Source organism: Narcine bancroftii, chromosome 6 (assembly GCF_036971445.1).
Source record: "Narcine bancroftii isolate sNarBan1 chromosome 6, sNarBan1.hap1, whole genome shotgun sequence".
NCBI lineage: Eukaryota > Metazoa > Chordata > Chondrichthyes > Torpediniformes > Narcinidae > Narcine > Narcine bancroftii.
Window position 1 is genome coordinate 212848182 of NC_091474.1, and position 24880 is coordinate 212873061.

Genomic DNA, 24880 nt, shown 5'->3' on the forward strand with positions numbered 1-24880 from the left:
TTAATGGTGCCTCTTTATAACAGACAATGTGAGTTGGTGCTGCACGTTTTAACCACCTCATCATAAATGCATCCCCCCCCGAAACTGTGCCTTTTTTAAGCAAAAAATAAATGTTAACAGTGCTCCCAACAATGCTTTGTTAAACCCATGTGTAGGCTTCTGTGACCGCTATTCCTCATGATATTAGTCTCCTGATCATTCAGATCCCTGTCACGAATGGATCTTTCTTCATGGCATTTCAAATATCAGATGTTAACACAACAGCTCATTCTTTACAACATCTTGTCAGGATGTGCCTGGGGATGCTCAATGACGAAACCTTGAGGCTATTGATTCAATCACAGAACTGTCCTTGTGTATGGCCATGTCCCAAAATATTAACCATCCAAAATGCTACGGAGTTCCTCCAGCATTCTATATTTTGCCATAGTGCCAAAAGCACTTTTTTAATTTTTTGGGCTATTATATTAGCTGGACTAAATCAATGATATAAAAAAATACTGAAAATGATTATACAGGAGCTTACATGCACAAACAAGTAAATAATTTTATAAAAGACTTAATTGAGTATTAAGGAGCCTTCTTGTTGATATGTCTCTGAATACTTGGTAAGTGCATTAATCTGATGGTGACAGATGGTTATTAATTTCTTTTCTATTGGAAATTTTATCTGTATTTTTAATCTGTGGAAACCTTTCCTCAACTTTTATTCCAGGCACAAGTTTTTGTCATAAGTGTTGCAACACCATCTGTAACTATTTCATTACAAATGTTACTGTCTAGAAATTCATTCCTAATTGGTATCTTTTTTTATATAAATGCGCTAAATACTTGCATCATTGTATCTCCAAAACTTCAGTGGATTTCTGGAGGGAATATGACATACTGATAGCACATTTAGCATGAACATCTAGGGCTACAGTACAATGCTTAGATTTGACAGGTGGTTGATATTTACCCAAGCAATATTGCTTAGTACAAGTTTATGTAATAAATGCCCATATGTGTGGGCCAATGTATTTATAGTGAAAACATGTGGCACTAACTTTGAGTCCTCTGGAAATAATTTTAGGCTAAAAGAAAATGGATCAGATAATGGAAAAAAGTTGTTTTTATCTCTAATATTTCACACAAGTGTCACCCTTGTTTTTTTTTCCTTATAGTCAGATATGTAACTTTTTCATGGGCTTCTACCATTGTCACTTCAGAATTTAATTCAGAGGAAACTGGATGATTATCAGGTAATTTTCCAACTCCTTCACGAGGGATAACCCAAGCATTGGAGCACAGGTCCATGCCAACTTCAACGCCGGCCACTAAACTAAATACAGGTTTGCACCCCAACTTCTTTGCATTCGTATTTGATAGCTGGAATATACATTTTGCAGCTTTAGCAGTCCTTATAAAAGGCATTTTTTAAGAAAAAAAAGTAAAACAGAAAATGCTGGAGATATTGAGCCAGTCAGACACTATCTGTAGGGCGAGAGAAACTGAATTAATATTTCTGTTTGCTGATTCTATAAAGGTATTTGACTTTCGCATTTTTTGTAGTGAATGCAGCAGAGTATAATTTGTTGGTAGAATATTAAGAGTAATGCCTTTTATTACTACATAAATTAATTTAATATTTGATGGAGCATGGTAATAGGCCTCACCACCCAATTACATCCATGTGACTAACTAACCCCAGACGTTTTTGGAATATGGGAGGAAATTGGAGCACCCAGAGGAAGCCTGCGCAGTTAGAGGGAGTATAAATTCCTTGTGTAGAGCGGCAGATTCGAACCTGGGTTCCTGGCGCTGTCATACTGTAAGGCTAAGTGGAATGTGTCACCACGGTTATTTGAATTTCAACTTGTGTGGGGAATTTTTTTTTGCCTTATTAGACTTTTTAATGAAGACTGAAATTCATGTTGGCCATTCCATAGGGTACCTGCAGGAATAATTCAATAATGGCAGGTCTGATTGTATAGCTATTTTTTCTGTCTACTTATCTGTGTGCATAACTCTGAATGCATCAACAGTGAAGAAAAAAAAACAAAGTCAAACAGGAAAGTGCAGATCCTGTGATCACCACCATACCCTTTCTGCCTTCGCAGGGACTTCTCCCTCCATGATTCCACATCTTCTCATCCTTTCTCACTAATTGCCCTCTTGACACCTATCCTTGTGACCACAGAAAATGCTATATTTGCACCTACATCTTCTCCCTCACCACTAGATGGGGCCCCAAACAGCCCTTCCAAGTGAAGCAAGACTTGTGAATCTGCATGGGGTCATTTACTGCATTCGGCGCTCCTGTTGTGGCCTCCAAATTGGAGAGTCTGGGCGCAGACTGGAAGATATTTTCATTGAGCACCTTCACTCTGTCCACTGCAATAACGGAATCATTTCCACACCCCATTCCCACACTGACTATCTGTCCATGGCCTCATTCACTGCCAAACCAAGGTCACTTGCAAATTGGAGAAATAGCATCTAATATTCTCCAACCAGGTGGTATTTACATCGACTTTTCCTGCCCCTTTCCCTCCTTCCCCCCCCCCCATTTTTTTATTTGGCACTTGCGTAGTTTTTGCTCATTCCTTGATGAAGGAATCGGGCCCAAACCTTTGGTGATATTCTTTTAGTTCCTACGTGATCTTCTGAGGTTCTCCAGCACTTTTACAGATTGCAAAAAAAAGCAAAGTCAATATTTTGCATCAAACGTATTTTTATCAAACTTGGAAAAGTAGGAAGACAAATATGCTTTAAGTTGCAGAGAAGAGGGAATGTTTGATCCTTTTTCACTGATCTCTACCTTTAACCTATTTTGCTCCAATAAAATACAATGTACAATAAGCTTGTACAATACCTTGAGTATGGTAAAGCCACTGAGGCTTTATAATTTTAACAACCCTTGGGTAACCCCTTTTTTTTATATTCATGAATGAGGCTGTATCTTTACGTTTAATTTTTTTTTCTTCCATTTCTAAACATTTTCAAAAGTAATTGTTAGTCACAACCTTCGTCTAAAACCTAATCACATGCGTTCCCACTGTATCTTCATCCTCCCTCACTGCATCCTAATGCATGTTTCCCTTCTCACTTTTGAATTGAATTGTTTACTGTCACGTGCACTGAGATAGGATTTAAAAACTTTTGCATGCTATCCAGACAGGTTAGCCTTACATAATAGCGCATGTAGTTCAGGAATTAAAATGTAGTATTACAATAAAACAAGTGCAGGATGTCTGGTCACATAACGAAAAAGCCTCTTGCTATGCTCTAGCTCAAAATAAGAATTAAATAAATACGCAGTAAGAAAAGCTGTCACATTGAAATATGTTACTGTTAATATTTCTGTCAATAAAATGATGTTCAATAGTATTAGCAAAAATCTATACTTTTATAGAATCAGCAATCAGAAACACTAATTGAGTTTCAGAGAATTAAGTTAAAAAGTAAACCGTGTAAGGCATCATACTAATGGAAAATTAATTCAAGACTTGTAACAACAGGAAATAAACTCCTTGAATACAGAGGTGCATATTTTATCTTCTGCCTGAAAGGGAGAGATAAGAGAACGTGAATGGTGTGGAATGTGTCCTTTAACATGTAAGCAGTGGAAGCAAAAATGGAGTCAGTGGAGGGAAGCCAGGTTTGTATGATGGCTTGAGCTGTGATTGATGGGTATTTCAGCCCAAAAAGATTTTTCCCTCCACTGACAATGCCTGATCTTCTAATGCTTCAAGCTTTGTCTGTTTTTGTTGTGGACTTTCAACATCTGAAGATTTTGTTGTCTGTTGCAGACCAAACCTGTTTTTAATAAAGTAACATGGACAAGAGAAGGCCTTTCAGCCTTTATTTCACAAATGATGCTTTTGATGTCCAGCCTGAAAATCAATTGCATAAAAGATCATTGGAATCATCTCAAACTCCACCGATTCCTGTTGAGATAGAAGTCAAAAGGCATTCTAAATTGCATCAAGAATCGGAGCAGAGTGTTTGTTTGAAAAGGATAACATGTTCACCATTTCCCTGGGTTAAAGTACCATCCACTCAACAAATGACCAAACTTTTCTATCACTGGATTTTCAAGTATGATCTATATATTGGAGCCAATAATTGGACTATTGAAACTGACTACCAGAGCAGAATTTCAGGAAATAGAGGTGTTGGGGGTGAGGACTGAATTAATTGAAGTAAAGAGAGAAGAAGTCACATTTTCCAAAGGAGACGGACATTCAGATGTCCTGGAATTGAAAGCCTCATCCTGAGAGGAGAAACTGAAAGAAAAGAATAGAATCCTTACAGGAAACAAGATGGGAAGAGGTGTAGTCAAGGTAACTAGGATTCTGTAGATTTATAGAAGATGTCTGTAGATAGTCTGTCTTCCAAATGGAGGCAGAGAGAGACCAAAAAGGGGAGAGAGTTGTCAGAGATGGGCCAAGTGATTTTGAGGTCAGGGTGTATGTTGGCTGCAAAGTGGATAAAGCTGACAAGGTCATTGTGGGTACAGGAGGCAGTACCAATATAATCATCAAAATAGCAGAGAAAGATTTGAGGATAAAAACCTTCCCTGTGTCAACTGATTATTCAATAGTTTGTGGGAATAGGTTTGGAAGAGCGTAGTGTTTAATTGACATTGGACTTTAAAAGAACACAGGAGTATAATTGATATTTATTTATTTGTATGTATGAATACTTGTTCTGTATAGAAATTGTTTGTTATATCTGCTTCTGTGTCTGTTTTTGCACCATAGATGCTGTTCATCAGGTTGTACTTGTGCAATCAAATAACAATAAACTTGATTTGCAGGAGTAGTGGGGAAACAACTATATAGTGATTTGTGAGGCAACAACCCAGATGGTCTCCGTCTTGGTGCCAAAAAGATTGGACATGCATTGTTTCCTGGTTAAAAATATGGGTAAATACAACTCACTAGGTGAAGCATCATCATCCAAACTTTCATTTTTTTTCTGCAATACCAATTTTTTTTTTGTAGATACCAAAAAAATTGGAAATCTTCCAAGGTTTCAAAATTTTGGTCGTGGGCTCAAGGGATCCAAACTGCACTGTTAGAGCCAAGATGGCTAAACTTTTGTGCTTTATCGGCAGATTTCAGTTTGAAACAAGATGTGGGTTAAAGTTGTTGCTCTTCTTCACTGTGTGGTGGGCAATATCATTTGACGCAACCACAGCAGAAATCAAAGATTCTTGTAATGGTATGAAATTCAAAAGCTAATAAAGAATTTAACCACAGAGTTGCTTCAGCATATTTTACAGGATCTTACCTAAACAGTTTCAAGAAACCAAGAGCGTGATCTTTGTCCAGGTGAGTCTTAATTAACATTCCATTCTTTGAGAGCAGTTGAACCCTCCATCCCTATTCCTTTTGTTTCCATCCTTAGTGCTGATGTCTCAAAGCCCCCAACATTTTGTCATCTGATTGACACAGCCCCTATCTGATCACTCCTCTTCCTCCATTAATTTGCCCAATATCTTTTCCACAGATTCCTTCTGTAGTCGATGATTCCCCATCTCTTCGTGCAATATTTTACTCTTTGCTCCATCTTTTCCTTCTGCTCTGATCACCATCCTTCAACCTTCTGATACATCCCATCTTGTCCTCTCCATGCCAGCAATCTTTCTCCTCCCTCTGGAATCCTTGCCATTACTATCCAACATGCCTTTGTAGGCAAGTGGCATCATGGAGGAAACTACCTTGTGTATGCTAGAAGATCCAAGCCTATAGATGATTGAGGGGGCCAAATCAAAATGTTGACTGACCATTTCTCTCCATGGATGTTGCCTGATTTGCTGAGTCCCTCCAGTTTTTCATGATTTGTTCATTGCTTCAGATGGTTTGGAAGAAGATTGTCTAACTTTTTTTTCTGTTGGATGTGTTTTATGGAGTTTTGGATGTGTTTTATGGAGTTCTGCACTATTTTTGTATCTTCTGATTTATTTCAGTTTTACAGTATTTGTATTTTGCAAAAACTTGTTTTTACTTTCCAAACTGGAAGATTAATTATTTTTGTTTCTTATAATCTGCATGTTTTAGTAGCTTCATTGAACACAATTATTCAGCATTAGTAGTGCATGGAGCTATTCATAAAATATCAGTCTTTGCATTTCAATGAAGTAATTAATAAAGATAATTTTGTGTTATGTTTGCAAACTGAAGATAAGAACACTTCCAAATCTGAGTTGCATATTTTTTTTCTTCACTTTAGGGTATGAAATCAAGTCTTCTGGAATGAATATTGCTACATCTGCAGATTTCAGTTTATTTTTATGGTGCAGAGATTAGAAGCTTGCGTTTATCAAAGCCTCTAGGCACAGGAGTGGAATTAGGCCATTCGGCCCATCGTGTTGGTCATTCCATTGTGGCTGCTTTACTATCTTTTCCAAACCCATTCTTCTGCCATAGATGCTGTCTGATGCTGTAACCCTTGAGTGACTTCCTAACAAAGAATCTATTAACCTCTATCTTAAGTATACACAATGACTTGTCCTCCACAGCCATCTGCAGCAATGAATTCCACAGATTCATCACCTCTAGGTAAAGAAATTCCTCCATCTCAGTTGTGAAACTACCCTCTGGTCTTAGTTTCTGCCACCATTGAAAACAGCCCATTTCTAGGCCTTTCAGTACCCAATTAAATCCCCCATCATTCTTTTAAACAACAGTGAGAACAAACCCAGAGCCTTCAAATGCTTCTTGTATAATAGCCTTTCCATTTTATGGGTTACTCTTGTGAACTTTCTCTGGGCACTCTCATGCCAATACACCCTTCTTTAGACAAGAAGCACAAAACTGCTCTCAATACTCCAATTCTGCAGACTGACCAATGCCTTATAAAAGTCTCAATGTTACATCCCTGCTTTTATATTCTATCCCCCTTGAAATAAGTATTATGTTTGCCTTTTTTACAACCAACTCTTCATGCAACTTAACCTTAAGGAATTTTGCACAAGGACTCCCAAGTCCCTCTGCACTTCCAATTTTGGGACTCATTGCCTGTTCAGAAAGCAGCCTATATCTTTATTTCTTCCACCCAAGTGCATACTTGAGACCATACCGTTCTCTCCACTGTCTTCCATCCACCATTTCCTTCCTCGATCTCTTAACCTGTCTTAAGTCCTTCTGTAGTGGTTCCTCAACACTGCTGCTCCTTCCATCTTTATATTATCTGCAAACTAGGCCACAAAGTGATCAATTCTGTCACCCAAATCATTGACATATAACATGAAAAGAAGCAGTTCCATCCCCGAGCCTTGCGGAATACCATTAGTCACCAGTAGCCATCCAGATAGGGCCCTTTCTTTCACCCCCACCTCCCAGGCAGCCAATCTTCTATCCATGCTTATTCCTTCTCTATCATTCCATCGGCTCTTACTTCTCAGTCTGATGCAAAGAACCTTGCCAAAGGCTTTTGAAAATCCAAGTAAATAACATCCACTGACCCTCCTTTGTCTGCCCTTCCTATTATTTCCTCAAAGAATTCTGAAAGGTTTTATTCCGCTTGAGGAAACCATCCTGAGTTTGGCCTATTTTACTTTGCGCCGCCAAGGATCCTGAAACCTCATCCTTAATAGATTCAAACATACACCATCCATTGTAGTCAGGCTAACCAGCCTAGAATTTCCTGTCTTGCCTTCCTCTCTTCTTAAAGAGATGATGAGATGATTGACATTTGTAATTTTCCAGTCCTCCAGAACCATGCCAGAATCCAGTGATTCTTGATATACTAATGCCTCCACAATTTCCTCAGAAACCTCTTTAAGAACTCTGGCATGCAGTCCATCTCATCCAGGTGGTTATCCACCTTCAGAACTTTCATCTTCCCCAGTGCCTTCTCTTTCGTAATGGCAATGGCATACATTTCTGCCCCTGGACACTATCAAACTCTTAAGTATTTTGCATTGGTTTTCCACAGTTTGGGTAGCACGGTTAGTTTAGTGGTTGGTGCAATGCTTTTACAGTGCCAGTAACTCGGGTTCAAATTTGGTGCTGTCTGTAAGGTGTTTGTACATTCTCCCCATGTCTGTGTGAGTGGTTCTGGTTGTAGGTTAATTGAGATATTTGGGCAGCATGGGCTCCTGGGCCAGAAGGGGCTGTTACTGTGCTACATTGGCAAATTTAAAAATACTTGCTGAGCTTGCCATCTCTTTGTCCCCAATTGCTCTCCCCCAGTGTCATTTTCCAGACATCAATGTCTACATCTATCTTGAGGGTAGGTGAGGTTGGAATGAAGGGTCATAAGTTGAGGGTTAGGGGGCAAAGTTTAGAAATAACATGAGAGAGAGAGCTTCTTTAGTCAGAGGGTGGTGGCTGAGTGGAATGACCTTTCGAAGAGGTGGATGCAGGAAGGTTAATTTTGTCATTTAAGAAAAGGTTGGGTAAGTGTATGGATGTGAGGAATTGGAGGCAAGGAGCAGGTAAATTGGACTGGAGGAGATCACTTAAATTGGTATGGTCTAGAAGGGCCAAGATGGCCTGTTTCGGTACTGTAATGGTTATATAGATTGTAAAAACTTTTCACATCCTCTTTCATGTCACTGGCTAGCTTATGCGTGTATTTCATCTTTCCACGTTGCTTTAAGTTGGTTTTTAAAAGCATCCCAATCTTTTCACTTCCCACTGCTATATTTTATGGTCTCTCTTTTGCTTTGATGTTTGACTTCCCTTATCATCCACAGTTGCTTCCTCCCTCTAAAACATTTTTTCATCCTTGGGTTGAATTTGTCCTGTGCCTTCCGAGTTGAGCTTAAAAACTCCAGCTACTGCTGCTCTACCACCATTCCTGCTGGTGTCATCATCCAATCAACTTTGGCCAGCTCCTTTTACATACCTGTTGTGACTATCTTCCTTTATATTTGCCTGGAGAGATTAGAATGTCGTTGTTGTTTATGACTCGTTCAAACAAATCCGTAATAAAGTTGAGTTTTCCATAGTTTATTAAATCTTATATCAGTTACTACATTATTAAAAGCTGTTCAAAATATCATACAGTACTAAAATGATGATTAAACGATGCTTAAAATGGCCAATAAAAGTTTTTGGACCATTCCAAGTCCCTCCATCTTCACACAGAAATCTGCTTGAAACTTGCATTTTAACCCTTGCACAACCTCTGTAGTCCCTTTTACTCTATCTTGATTCTGATGTATCTGATTTTAATACCTTCCTCTCAAACTGCAGGGTGAATTCTATCATATTCTGATCCCAGTCTCCTGGGGGTTTACTTACCTTCAGCTCCCTTATCAAACCTAGTTCATTACACAAAATCCAATCTACAATTGCCTTTCCTCAAAAAAGCCATGCTCCAGGCATGTTATAAATTTGTTGTCTTGAGAACCTCACAGGGATTAATCATCTTTTAATCCTATGTCACCTCTTTCCAAGGATTTCATTCTAATTTTTACCAATAGATCCACCCTCCCCCCAATAACTGCCTATTTACTTGTCTTTTGATGCACTGTATATCCTTGGTTGTTTCACTCCCATCTATGATTTTCTTTGAGCCATGATGCCCACAATGTTATATTTGCTCATTTCTGATTCCACTACCAGATTAACTACCTGATTCCTTATACTCTGTGAATTTAAATACAAGACCTTCAATCCTGCATTCATTCCCCTTTTCAATTCTGTCTCCCTCTTACTGCAACTAAAATTAATTTCCTTATGCCTGCAATTTTGCCAAAGCGACTGCCTCTCTTTCCTCACAATCAACCACACATGGCATCGACTGGTATATCATCTGCCCTATCACTCTGGTTCCCACTTGTCATTGTATCAGTGAGTTTGTCAGACTTAATATTATTAAAAAGGAAAATCCAGAAGTTCCTGTTGGAGATGCCCATTGGTGGATGCACAACTGCTGTCTTCACAATTACCAATTTCCATGTTAGACTGTGGAATTTGCTGTATTGCTTAATAATTCATCGCTAAAGATAGTTGCATGGGATAATTAATAATGATTGCATGGCTAATCTTACACTGAAATTCCCTTAAGAAAATTTGAATTGACACTTTCCCTTAACCCTGTCTATATTTCACTTTTTTTTTTAAGGCATTGTATATTATTTAAATAATACTTTTAGTTTTGTGTTTCCTGATTTGGAATCCTTTTTAAGGATTGCTTCAGTGCAATTGCTTTAAGAGTTGATATTTCTTGCTCTATTCCAGAGTCCACCTGTTTCAAACTGGCCTCCATTGTACTGAAGCCTAAGAGTGTGGTAACCTGCTTAAATGACTACTGACCAGTTCCACATCCACAGTGATGAAGTGTTTGGAGAGGCTGGTGCTGAAGCACATCAGCTCCTATTTGAGCGGTGACATGGATCCATTCCAATTTGTCTACCACAGTAAAAAGTCTACAACAGATGCCATCTCACTGGCTCAACACAAAACCCTGGAGCACATGGTCAACAAATATGCATGCATCAGGATGCTCATCCCATCAAAACTAATCAGCAAACTCCAAGACCTGGACCTAAATATCCCACTATGTAATTGGATCCTGGATTTCCTTACTTCCAGATCTCAATCAATGCTGATTGGCGAGAATATTTCCAAAATCTCCATCAGCTGTGGAGCACCATAGGACTGCGTACTTAGCCCCCTGCTCTATTCGATTTACACCTATGACTGTGTGGATCGGTATGACAACATTGTTATTTACAAATATGCTAATTATACCACAGTTGTGGGCTGTACAAAAAGGAGCGGTGAGTCAGCAAGCAAGAGGGAGATTGAAAACTTGGCTGAACAGTGTACTAACAAAAATCGTCTCATTCAATGTCACTTAACCCAAGGAGCTGATTGTGGATTTTAGGAGGGGAAAACCAGAGGTGTTTGATCGAGCAGTCATTGAGCGTAATCATTAAATTTCTGGGAGTCTCTATCATGGAGAGTCTTTCCTGGATCAAGCACACTCATGGCATCATGAAGAAAGCACGTCAGCACCTCTACTTCCTCAAAGAAACCTTGGCAAACTTCTACAGATAATTACTGGAAAGTGCGCATCACAGCCTATATGGGGGTGCAAATTCCTCTGAGCAGAAAGGCCTGCAAAAGGTAGTGAACAAAGCCCAGTACAAGACAGGCAAAAGTCTCCCCACCGTCAGAGAGCAGCAGCAATCATCGAGGATCCACACAACCCAAGACATACTCTATTCTCACTGCTGTTATCAGGAAAGAGGTATGGGTACTAGCCCTCTATCATCAGACTCTTCAACAACAAGCTCAGATATTAAGGACTCTGACTTTTCACCCTACTTATTACTGAATATTTATTTTTTCTGCATTTGCACAGTCTGTTTACATTTCTCTCCATATAGGTATCCTTTTTCTTGAGTACAGTTTACATTTACTGATAAGGTGAAATTCTGCTGCGTCCGAAGAATAAAAGAATCTCAGGATTGTATGTGATGTATGTACTCTGACCATGAATCTGATCTTTGAAATGCTGACCTTTTATGTGACTCAATTAACTTCGCAAAAGGATTATTGGAAAAACCGGAGCATCCACCTAGTTGTAACAATTAAAGAACATTTTGATACTTTGATGAGAAGTCTAACTACCGCATCCTCTGCACAGATTTAAATGTGCAAAATAAATTCGGCCATTAGCAACCAGTTGAATATTAAATGGCATTCAAGAGGATTTCCATCTGCAATAAATATATTGGATGTTACTGGAAGATTGTTAAAACAAAAAAAAAAGTGGTGTTGATGAAAAGAAGTAGTAAAGTTGCTCGGAGCATGAAGGGCAATGTCTGGAAAGGAGCAGCATTAAGAATTTTGGTTTGTAACCTTTCACCAACTTTAAAACCTAATTTGTGTGTTGTTTCCTCACTGTGGAATGGACCATGAAGTGAACATTAAGTACAATACACAAAAGTAATCAAAATCTATGTAAATTGTTGCTTTATTTGAAAGAATTGTTTGGATCCCTGGATTGTGGAAACTAATGTTGTATTGGGGCACATGTTGCATTGAAAAAAGAAAGTGGTTCGTGAAGATCGAAGAATGAATAGAGTCATGGAGAGAATGGTCCCGTTCGAATGCTGCAAGTGTCAAGACAGGGAAGATACTTTTGGTTGTGGAATTTGGTACCTGAAATTTTAATGACCAATTGAATATGGAGTTGATGCAATCAAATAAGAAGAAATTGGTTAGAAGGAGAGAAGATGAGAGCAGGTGTGTAAATGATTGAGAGAACAGTCAACTATTGAACATAGAAATGTACAGTACAGGCCATTCAGCCCACAGTGTTGTGCTAACCTAATTATCGACTCTGTCTAGAATTTACCTGCTGCATAGCCCTCCATTTTTCTCAGTTCCATGTAGCCATCTAATAATCTCTTAAAAGATCCTATTGTACCTTCCTCTAACGCTGTTGCCGGCAGCACATTCCATGCACTAACATTCCATGTTAGAAAAATGACCTCCTACACTTCCCCCACTCCCAAACTCCCAAGGGCCTTCAAAATAATGCCCCCTCATGTTATCCATTTCAGCCCTGGGAAAAAAGCCTCTGGCATCCACATGATCAATGCCTCTCATCATTATTAATATGAATATAATATGTATGTTTGCCCTGTGATGCTGCTGCTGCCCTGTGATGACTTGTTCATGTCAATAAATTCTGATTCTGATCCTGTACACCTCTGTCAGATCACCACTCAACCTCTGTTGTTCCAAGGAGAAAAGTCCAAGTTCACTCAACCTATCAACCTAAGTAAGTTGTGCTCTCCAATCCAGGTGGGATCCTTGTAAATCTCCACATTGGGTCACATCTCCAGAATGGAGGACCATCGCCTTCCCAAGATCGTGCTATATGGCGAGCTCTCCACTGGCCACCGTGACTGAGGTGCACCAAAGAAAAGGTACAAGGACTGCCTAAAGAAATCTCTTGGTGCCTGCCACATTGACCACCGCCAGTGGGCTGATATCGCCTCAAACCGTGCATCTTGGCGCCTCACAGTTTGGCGGGCAGCAACCTCCTTTGAAGAAGACCGCAGAGCCCACCTCACTGACAAAAGGCAAAGGAGGAAAAACCCTACACCCAACCCCAACCAACCAATTTTCCCTTGCAGCCGCTGCAACCGTGTCTGCCTGTCCCGCATCGGACTTGTCAGCCACAAACGAGCCTGCAGCTGACGTGGACTTTTACCCCCTCCATAAATCTTCGTCTGCGAAGCCAAGCCAAAGAAAGAAGAAAAAGAGCAACCACATCTTTGAGTGTCGACGTGGGCCCTAAAATAGTAGAGGGGAACCACTGTGGAGGAGAAAGGAAGTCATTTCAGACACAAGTCTCATTATTTGTTTTTTCTTTCCACAGTTGCTGGATGTGCTCAGTATTTCCAGTTTTCTTTACTTCAGATTTCCAACAGCTGCTGTGTTCTTTAGCTCGCATTGTTTTCTCTCGCTGACTTTGCTCATCATCCTGTTTTTATGTGTACTCAGTCAGATCAGCAGTGGTTAGCTCGCATTCAATTGAAGCGAGCGGGCACATTTTTGTCATTCAAAAGGCATTGAAATAAATAGATGGATAAGAGGGACCCAATGCGGGCAAATGGGACAAGCGCAGATTGTCACCTTTGCTGGTGTGAACCCGTTGGGCCTCAGGACCTGTTCTGTGCTCTCTCCCTCAATTCCTTTTCTTTGCACTGAAATCAACCGTGCCACCCGGACAAGCTTTGGCCTTTCATCATGGATATTCCCTTGATTCGGCCTGGCTCTCCTGCAACTGTAGCATAAATAATAGCTTCATATTTCTTTCTCCCAATATACAGTTGTGATGAATCATTGATCTGAAAATGTAAGTTTCGTCTTGGCCAACTGTTGAATAACCCACGCTTTGATATGACATTGGATTTTGGCTAAATCCCAATGAATGACAAGTGAATAGAAAGTTAAAGGACATGAAAAGTTTAATGGATAATTGTGGAGAATGAAGCGACTCCGCTGGTTATTGACGAATAACTGCTATTTGGAGTGACTCTTGTTGGGCACAGAGAATGCAATTTATTGCGCCTCTGAACTCCTGCCTCATAGTTTGTCCAATGAAGTGATTTCCCCCCCCCCCCCCCCCCCAACAGCCGAAAGGCCATGCAATTCTGCACCGGCACATGCGAGCGAGAGTGGCGGCTCCGCCCGACTGCCGCCGACCAGGGGCTCCGCGCGGATCGGAGAGCTGCGTGTGTGACGTGGCTGCCGCGCGATCGGACCGGCCGTGGGGCGACACCATTGGGTCACACGCACAGACACAGGTCAGGGTCCCGCTCCAGCTTGCGGAAACGTGGCGCTTTGGGAGGGGTGGCGTTGAGTGCAAGTCGCAGGGGCGCGCATGGCAATGCAAAGGCTCGTCCGCGTGGATGGTGAATTCTCAGTTCCTGTTCAGGTTCTGCGGAAGAGATGTGATTGGCGGGCCGAGAGAGAGAGAGAGAGGGAGAATGCAACAGTGTCATTGAGGCTGCACTGCCTTTCCAACATTGCCATCCTGCAGTGGTAAGTTGGGTCCACATCCTTTACAATATCTTCTCTGCTTTAGGTCTCCACTCCTAGTGTCAATGACGGCAGGTGACTTTAGGTTTAGTTTCCAGTGAAAAGTTTGATGAAATGATTTTACGAGACTTCTTGAAACCAAAATGCAACCACACGGTTGATCTCCCCTTTAATCGCTGGCCTGTGATTCGGCTGAAAAGTGTGGCTCTGCTTTCGAACTCGCCTTTCAGTTTGTGTGTTGTCCCTATTTGTGTCCCGCTCTTTGCTTTGCTCCCCCAGTTCCTCATTATTGTGACTCAGCAGGACATGTTTCGGTGGGTGGGAGGGGGGGTGGGGGGTCGCCTTTGCTCGCGTGGGTTGCGCTGAGCATCTGGGAAGTTTTTTTCTCAACCGATTGATCAAAAGTGGGATGTTCTGATTATTTGGTCCACGCTGAATAAAAGAATCAAACTTGGGAAACGAGCGTCTATTGCATGGCGATTGGAACCTGGGAACGACCTTGCTTTCTTCGCCAGTTTTCGTTAACTTTCAGCATGAGATTATGTAATCGTTATTTTAGAAAGACTGACTTTTCAATTCTCCGAACTTCGAAAAGATGACACTTTTCAACATGATGGGAGAAAAGATCCGCTCTCACTAGCTAGACATCAACAGACCATTCTATACCTTGCACGTTGCTTTCAATGTCTCCATCCCACAACTGCCTTGTCCTCTCCCAAGCTGCACATTCAAAGGATCGTCACCCTTAAAGAGGTTTCAATATAATAAGATATGCAAATAAAATTGTGGTGGTACACCACCAGCCTACTGCAGGGAGCAACCTCTGGACCTGCAGGAGTGTAAGGGGACAGGGCACTTGGCCGGCTGTCAATCAGTCGGCCTGAATGGATCAAGCCCCACCCGGTTGGGTGTCAATCACCCTCCGGGATCTAAGCTTGTGCCAGCCTCCTGAGGCCTCACTCAGAGTTGCTGTAGCCACAGCCAGCCCGGCTCTGTGGAAGTCTTTGTGGATTAACGCCTGTTGTACGGTCTTTATCTTTGTGTGTCTGATTCTGGCTAACAGTGCACCACAAAAATGAATGCCAAATGTGATATAGAAACTTAAAGAGAGTCTATATTTGGTGATTAAAATAGTGGATTTTTTATTATCAAATTTAAAATGGGAATACTGTATTTAAGAAATTCTTTCTGATATTTAATATCATTTTTCTTTTGAAAGAGTGATTTTCTTCGTTTTCCATACTGTGAGGAAAGGTTAGCCAACTGTGCTAACAAATGCCTCGATTCACAGGAGCTGCTGCTTTGCAGATTGGTTTATTAATATCTGCACTTCCTGCACAGTATATTTTAACTCGATGGTTTGGTAATGATTCTACTCAGCGGATCCAAGCGTCAAGAAGGTATTCTATATTGTACTATATTTTTGAATGTTTGTTGATGTTTTTAAGCAGCATGTCATTGGTGTATAAAAATTTGCATGGCAGGTGTCAACATCAGAGTTCGAAATCAGACTTAGCTCAATGTCAAGGCAGTCCCCGCTATGATTTCAGAATGCACTGCTGTTAAGTTTTCCAAAGTCTTCAGTGTGTTTTCTGTTGATACCTATTGCTATTAACTGATAAAGCAATTGACACATGTTCTTGATATAGTCTGGTCATCAGTGACTTGCCCTTCCAAATAGTATATTGATACTAAATAGATAATTGACAGCAAGTAAATTAGTACGACCATCCACACTCGCTGCCGCTCTCATGCTGTACAACCATGTACTCACCCAGATGACCCAATTAATTTCATTCCACAGGCCTCCAATACTTGCTTATTATATCATATCATTTAATTTCAAGAGCATGAAGCAATTCTTTTTTCTATGGGGGCAGTAGTTCCGCAATAAAACCAGCAATAAATATTACTGGCCAGTCTATTTAGGACTGTTTAAATGAGGTAATAAGTGATCTTCAATCTCAAATAACTTGCTGGTCCTAAAATTTTAATGGGGGTAAAGCCTTCCCAATGCACAAAAAAAATGTAGTTTTGAAAAAAATATTTGTTTCTTTTCTGTGTTTTGCATTTCTCTCTCCCTTCATCCCACCAAATTTCCCAAAATTAATTTGGCCTTTCTACATCATTTAAATATTACATGTATTTCCGTGCTCGTCATATTGGCCTCTCCCTGGTCCATCAATCTCGCATGGATCCCTGTCTTCCTCCCTCCTTGTCCTCTTTACACTGGCCTCTCCCTCTGCATTTCCAGTCTTGATGAAGGGTCTGTAACGTCAATTATTTTTTATCCCACCGATGATGTGCGGCCTGCTGAGTTCACCCAGCAGATTGTGTTTATTTACTTCCTGTTTTTTTTCCACTCTATGTCAATAACTATTTTTAGAGCATAGCTGTGGCTTAACTTATTTGCAAGTGCGGTAGAAAGTCTAGGGGATGAACACCTAAATATATTGGGGAAAATCCCATTTGTCAATCTTGCAAGCTTGAAGAGAGGTGAGCAAATCCTGGGTCAAAACTGTTGATGAGGCTGTAACGCAACTGATTGCGCTCAGAGATTTAAGAGGAACACAAACATGCTTTTAATGGCCGGTAGATACAATAGTCCTCAGGTGAATCTAAGGTGGGAAAACCAGGGTTTATATTGGGGTAGGTGAGTGTGGAGTCAAGGGAGGAGCCAGCCATCTGAACAACACACACACAGTGAAATCCAATTCACTGGAGAGGCCTAAACAATCATTTGCAAACGTTTTCAAAACTTAATTTTTGTGATCTGTTCTATGTTTAAAAAAAAATCTCTCTGGGAAACTAAAAAGGCTGGAACAGATCTGGGGAGGATTGAAGAACAGAACTCCCTTGATGCACTTGGAGGTGACGACCCAGGTAGACAGAGTAATGAAGTAGGCCAATGGTAAATTTGCTTTAATTAGCCAGGGTGTAGAACACAAGAACAGAGAGATTATAATACGTTATAAAATGTTGGTCAGGCCACAGCTGGAGTACTGAGTTTGCAGTGGTGAGGATGCGAAGAAGATGTTGCCAGGAAAGGAGCAATTCAGTTTTGAGTAGAGACTGGTTTTATTTTCCTTGGAGTGAATATGTCATGCAAAATCATTAGACATGTAGATAGATTAAAATGTATTTTAATCATAGCAGAGGTGTCTAAAACTTGTGGGCTTAGGCTTAGGATAAGGGATAGCCAGTCTGGAGAGGAGCTCTAAATTGGAGGGTGCTTTGAGTGTGTGTGTCTGAAGTCACTTTTGTTGTCCATACCATGCTTGCGTGGTAAAGATGAGATAGCATTTCTCCAGGACCACGGAGCATTTTTACATTAATACAAGTTAGAATAGAAGTTCAACACATTTAAAATATTTAAGATTTATACTGGCGCTGTGTTGATCGAACCAGCGCTCCGGGCGGTGAGCACAACCAAAAGCCAGCAGCCCGCACAGCAGCACTGGCCCTAACAAGCCAACCGGCGGGTGAACGGGAAGGGCAGCTTAAAGGCCAGTGACCCCAAAATGGCACTGGCCTTGCTGCACAGCCAACAGACAGGGAGAGAGTGCGGGGAAGAAGGGAATTGTTATGCAGGAAAATACCTGCACGTGGGAAAACCATTTTTGTTATGAATGTGGCGACATCAGCCAAGGGGGCCATGGCAGGAGCAGTGCAAGTATAAATGTCGGGCCTGAGCCCTAATAAAACTCAAAGCTTAACCTGACTACACTGTGTGTGTGTGACATCTTTCAAGTAGCGTGCAGCTATAATACAGTATTGTTCCATGTTTCCTAATCCCCAAATGTTCTGGGAGTTTAGGAGTCTAATGGCTTGGGAGTAAAAGCTTTTGCCCAATCTGGATGTACAGGCCTGAGTGCTGCAGTACCTCCTACCAGATGGTAGGAGAACAGTTTACTTGAGGGGTGTGTGGAGTCCTTCACGATGTTTATCGCCTTTCGCTTGCATCGAGTGTTGTAAATGTCCTTCATGGTAGGAAGAGAGTCCCCAATGATCTTTTCCACTGATTTCATTATCCTCTGCAGAGGCTTGTGCAGCTCTGCAGCTTCCAAACCAGATGGCGACGCAGTGGCACAGGACGCTCTCGATACATCCTCTGTAGAATGTGGTGAGGATGGAGGGTGGGAGATGAACTTTCCTCAGCCTTTGCAGGAAGTAGAGGCACTCCTGGGCTTTCTTGGCTATGAAGCTTGTGTTAAGGGACCATGTGAGGTTCTCTGCCAGGTGCACTCCAAGGAAATAGATACTCTTAACAACCTCAACGGTGGAGCTGTCAATGGTTCCCCCCAGGCCCTCTTGAAGTCAACAACCATCTCTTGTTTTTTTCAGATACAGGTTGTTGGCTGTGCACCAGCTTGTTAGTGACTGCACTTCATCTGACTTTGTGTGTGTGTGTGTGTGTGTGTGTGTGTGTGTGCCAAGGTAAAGAAGGCTATGGACCAAGTGCTGAGAAATTGGAATTGTATAAATGGGTAGTTGATATTTGGTATTGATGTGGTGAAATGAAGAATCTGTTTTTCGTGCTGTTTCTCTTTGAAAGATCTGTGTACCTAAACCCTCTATGTTACTATAGTTGTAAAATGGTACCTTTCGATTATTTTGCCTTTCCTCATTCATCCAGATTAACACTTGATGCTTCTCGTTAATTAAATTTCATCTGGCATGAATCTGCAGGGTTTACGTGTCTATCAGTATCTGCTTAGGTATAGGAATTACAGAATATAAATAAGTAGAAATTGTAAAAGAAAATGTGATCAGAAATAGGCTATGTAGCCTCTTGAGCCTTCTCTACTATTCAGTAAGAAGATGGTTAACTGATTCAGCTACTCTCCCAATAGATCCTCGGTGTCCAAAAATTTATTTAACTAACCCTGAACAAAACTGATGGAGGAACTCAATAGGTTGTGCAATAACGGTGGGGGTTAAAGGAATTGACAACATTTTGAATAGAAGTTCAACACATTTAAAATATTTAAGATTTATACTGGCGCTGCGTTGATCGAACCAGCATGAGACATGTTTTTTGCTTCAGACTGCAGCATCCACATCCTCTTGTGTGTCTGATCTAACCATGAATGTAGGTAACAGCTCAGCAACCATATCCCTCAGATATCAAATTCGAAAGACTTATAAAGTGCTGACAGTATTTCTCCTCAACTTATCAATAGCCAATTTTTTTTTAATCCTCTCTTGTTTTAACATCTCCAGTCAGGAGAAATATCTTTACAGGGGCAGCATGGTTTGTGTAGTGGTTAGCGCAGTGTTATTACAGCGCTAGCGACCTGGGTTAACATCTGGGGCTGTCTGTAAGGAGCATGTCTGTGTGGATTTCTTCCAGGTGCTTTCTTTCCTCGCATCCTCCAGTAACTTTCTTGAAACCATATCGACTCTGATAAAATTTTGATTTTAAGGAGTGATCTTTGTTTCCTCTGTATTGCAGCCACCTTTATTATTTCTTCTGAAGTGCAAATTGTATTTGTACTTACAAATAGAATTTGTTTAATGCCTCAGATATTTTTTTCACTCCCCATTATAATTCTGATCCTATTGTTACATTGTGGCACGAATAAATGCTCTCACGACTGGAGGGAGAACAAAGCTTTTATTAGCTTATAACTGAGGGTAGGATCTCACAGTCGTCTTCAGAGGGTTCTGGGTTTAGGCAGGAAACCAGGGTTAAATGTGGGCAGATGGGGGCGGGGCCAGCCACCAGGACAACACACTACCAGTGAATCCCAGTTCTCTTCCTTCCTACATAACTATATAATACAGTACAACTCCAATTACCCAAAATGGCCGGGACCGGGCCTTTGTCAGATAAACATTTTTTTTTTCGGATAACTGATAATTTAAAAAAATATTGCCCAGTAGCTTGTGTCAATGTTTAAACAACAAGGGAAGGCTTTTTAAGCATTAAAATGATGATTGATTCTCACCAAAAAAAATGCTGGCCGCGACACCGCCGCTGATCCTCAACATGTCCCACCGTTGCACCCGATCCCCGGGGAGGCCTCCCAGGCTGGTGGAATGGAACACTCATTGGTGAGTCGGCAGGCTCCTGTCTCCACGCTCACTAAAGCTCGGCTGCGCCGGAGTCCTGACTCCGAATCCTCCCTAGGCCTAGGGTAGGCCGAGTGGGAGGTTTGGAGTCAGCATCAAGAGCTCTGATGTGCTGAGGTGGGGGTGGGGGGGGGAGGGGGATGCTACTGAGCTCGAGGTCCCACTCTTTTACAGGAGGCCGCTCTCTTTGATGATGCTGGGACAAGGGATTCATCCGACCACTTGCATCTGGGACGCAGTTTGAGAGGGAGAATTGGACACAAAAGTCAATAGGGGGAGGTAAAGAAGAAGCACAAAGAGAGAGGGGAGGGAGTTGCCTGAAATGAGGAGAATCATCGTTCTAATTTCATATCAAGTGAATTTTCAACCAGTGAGGTCATTTCAGTTCCGAAAAAGATTTGGATAAATGAGGATTTCAGAGAATCCGATTTGAGATAATCGGAGTTGTACTTTATTGTATGTTTTAAAAAAATCTTATTGATTTACAACCTTCTGCTTAATTGCCTTTTTCATTGTTGCTTTATAAAATAGTCCCAGTCAGCAATCTTGCTATTATTACCAATGTTGAAAGTTTCTTTTAACCTGATCTATTTTTTACCAACTTAGTGAGCGACAGATGGAGTGCTTTCCTGATGCAATGTTTAATGCTAATTTGGACTGGACATTTGCTCATAATTTTACAATTACTTTAAATGTCTTCCAGTTCTTCCCTGCAGGTAAACTTCAATCTGACCAGTCCATGCAAACTTAGCTATATGTCAGCTCAATATTCTAGATTCTAATTTTGCTATATAATATGCACAGAATTGTTTCATGGTGGGACTTTTCTCCAGATGATTCAATGCTATGAGATTGGAGAAAGAGAAGCAAAAAGCCTAAAAACTATCCTATTTATTGTAAGAGGGTCTGTGGTGTTATTGTTTAGTTATGTTAGTATATTTCCTTTGAAAGGATGTGTATAGTTCTAATCTGGTATTTGGAAATACAGAAAGGAGTAGGATATTCTTCAGCAAATTCTACAGCAGATATTGTCCAATTAATCACTCCTATTAAGGGTTTAAACTCACCATTTGCTTGTAGTGGCAATAAGGATGATCAAGCTGGATGCAGTTATAGCCACATGTGAGTGGAACCTCCTCTGTGCCTCAGAAACTTTATATTGTGACAATATTAAATAAGCTTGGAATGATTCTTAATTAATGTGGGAGATGTAGCTGAATTTCTTCTTTAGGAATGCATCTCTTTTGCTCACAATTGCAGTCCTAAATCTGAAACTCTGCACTAAAGAGTAGAAGAATGGCAGTGTGAAAATCTTGTACCTTTTATTGTTCCCCTCCTGGTGAAGGTGTTCCATCATTCAGAGGAAGGAAAAGGTGGATAAGAAATGTTGGCCGTGTTCCAATGCTCACATTATGTTAAATGAAGAAGTGAATCTCAGACAAATCTTACCCGGTTTCAATCTGATCAAATAACACAGTATCTGTTTCTTATTTGACTTTGGAAGCAATTCATAATTACCAACCTTAAATTGCAGCTTTCAAAACTTGTATCAGAATTGGAATAATTTTACCAGAACATATACTTTATAAGTGGGATGATAATATAGAAGTTCACCAGTACCGCACCATCTGTTCAACATTTGGAAAAAGATTCATGTAGAAAGGAAAAAAGCAAATTACCAACTACCAAAATTACTATTGACGCAAAATCAACTAATCCCTTTCACAATAGATAACCTTTCCTTTAGTGAATGGGAGAGAAAAGGGATTAAGAGAATAGAAAATTGTTTTTTGGGAAATAATTTATTATCATTTGAACAAATGAAGTACAAATATGGAATAACTCACGTTACAATGTTTGCATACCACCAGCTGAAAACCTACTTAAAGGATAAATTGGGAAATAGATTGAGATTACCTGAAGGAAGCAGCTTTGAATATGTGATTATAGATGCAATGATAATTAAGAGATTTATAACATCTACATCAAGCTGCAAGAGAAAGAAAATTATGAAATAAGCTGTAAACCAAACAAAAGTGGGAACAAGATCTAAACATAAAGATAAAAAATGAAATATGGGAAAAACTATGCTCCGGAACTATGAGAAATACAATAAACACGAGGTTACGCATGATACAATATAATTGGTTACACAGGCTATATATCACGCCCCAAAAGTTAAATAAATGGGACCCAACAGTATCAGATAGATGTTTTCGCTGTAAGAAGGAAACGGGATCAACAGTACATGCAATTTGGGCATGTGAGAAAGTGGAAAAGTTTTGGGAAGATCTAAATCAGGTATTAAATAAAATCACAAAAAGCAAAAAATCCAGAGATCTTTCTTCTAAGTAATATAAGAAGTAAAGAATTAGGCCTCAAACTGGATGAAGAGCAAAAAAGATTTATTATGATAGACTTAGCTGTAGCAAAAAAATGTATAATGTCAACTTGAAAATCAGAAGAGAGCCTGAGAGTACAGCAATGGTACATGGAAATGAATAAATGTATTCCATTGGAAAAAATAACATACAATTTAAAAAATAATGTCACATTATTTGAACAAATTTGGGAACCGTAAATGGAACACAACAGGGAGGGCTTACCGCGGACCTCCACCCCCATAATATGATAGAATGAGAAGAAGACGAAATGAACTGACCCAGTGTGTAAAAGTAGATGACACAATTTTCTTGTTTACTTTCATTGTGTGATGACATTGTGTAATTGGTTTATTGTATTGTATATGTTGAACGTTTAATGGGTTTGGAGGAGGGAGGGGGGAAAAGGGGACAAAATGATACTGTGTATATTCAAGAGGGAAATGCTTGAGTGTATTTTGATTAATATGGTTCATAGTGTGAAAAATAAAAAAAAAATAAAAAAGGAATTGGAATAATTTGATTGATCACCAGCATTTATATATAAGGAGCTATAAAGACTGAAAATTCACAACAGCCAATTGCAGTTTTGAAGAATAAATTAAAGCCAGTGATTCTTTGTTAAACATTCAATTGTCTAACTTCGATTACTTTTCCAAATGGGAGAGAGGGAGTAAGAGATGTGATTAGTTTTGATTTGACCCAGAAAAATATCACAGCGCTAAAGTGGATTGGATTTATGGTTGGATGAATAAAGAGAAAAATGTTCCCATGTCTTTGGTGTATTTATAAAGTACTGGATAATATGCTGTCGCTGTGCTACTTTACTGCCCTTAATTTCTTTTAACCTTTATTTCAGTTCTATTCTTGATGGACTGAACTGCATTTAAACAGTTCAGATACAGAACAGAATTCAAGTTTCTGTTTGAATTTTAAAAGTTAACTTGCAGGTGCTGTCACAGTAAACTCTGTAGCACAGACATCTGTGAAAATCAACATTTTTGCATCATTTAATGTAGTGTAAACATTACACCCAAAGTAAGATCCCATAGGGATTTATAAGTCAATAATTTCTATGATTATGAATACTTTAAAGCTCACCCTTATTGTCAGTTCTTGTGCTGTGCAGCCTCAGTGAATTAATATAAAAACAAATTGTTAAAAAAAAGACTTATTTTGATTATTCCAAAATATATATTTCTGTCATTTTTATGCTATAATTCAAATGTATTTGAAGCAATTTTTAAGGTAGGTACTGGTTCTTGTGTTAATTTGCAAATATAATCTCAAACCACATATCCATGTATTGACTATTTACTTCTAGCGTACTGATTTCTATGCAATCTACCAGATAAGTGAACATCACAATAAAACCATTTTATTGCTTGAATCATTGTATTTTTTACAATGAATGCGATAGCTGCATGAATACTGAGGTGACACATTTGGCGTAGCAGTTAGTGCAAAGCCTAGACGGTGCCAGGAATTGGGACCAGACTGGAGTTTGAACCCTGCACTATCTGTAACGTGTTTGGGGGCTCTGCTTTCCTCCCACCAAACAAAACGTACTGGGAGTGTAGGTTAATTGGGTGTAAACTGAGCAGTGTGGACTCATGGGCCGAAATGGCCTTTTACTGTGCTCTATGTCTAAATTTAAGTAGCTTGATAGATTTGCTGCTCTGGTTTGTTTGATACTCTTTTCTTGGGTCACTTACAATACCTCAGGACCAAAGAACCAAGACTTGTACCTCAGTCTTTGATATTTTTTTTCCGATGCATTTGCTCCTGGTAAGGCAGGTATTTATTGCCACGACAGAGAACGCTTCAAAGTAGATTACAGGCAGTCTCCATATTACGAACGTCTGACTTACGGACAACTCATTACCAGTTGGTAATGAGTTCCCCCAATTCGCGCAT

General features: G+C 40.1%; 1 protein-coding gene across 3 annotated transcripts in view; it reads left to right on the forward strand.

The window, feature by feature from the left end:
* Positions 1-14321: 14321 nt before the first annotated feature.
* Positions 14322-24880, forward strand: part of LOC138737030 (uncharacterized) — a 28613-nt gene continuing 18054 nt past the window's right edge. Inside the window, exons 1-2 of one of the 3 annotated variants that reach the window (XM_069887427.1) lie at positions 14432-14510; positions 15727-15907. In XM_069887427.1, the coding sequence (XP_069743528.1) occupies positions 15783-15907 (125 nt within the window). In that variant the 5' untranslated portion in view covers positions 14432-14510; positions 15727-15782. Of the gene's footprint in view, positions 14511-15469; positions 15629-15726; positions 15908-24880 lie in introns of those variants that run through there. The other 2 variants (XM_069887429.1, XM_069887426.1) reach the window with 2 other exon arrangements.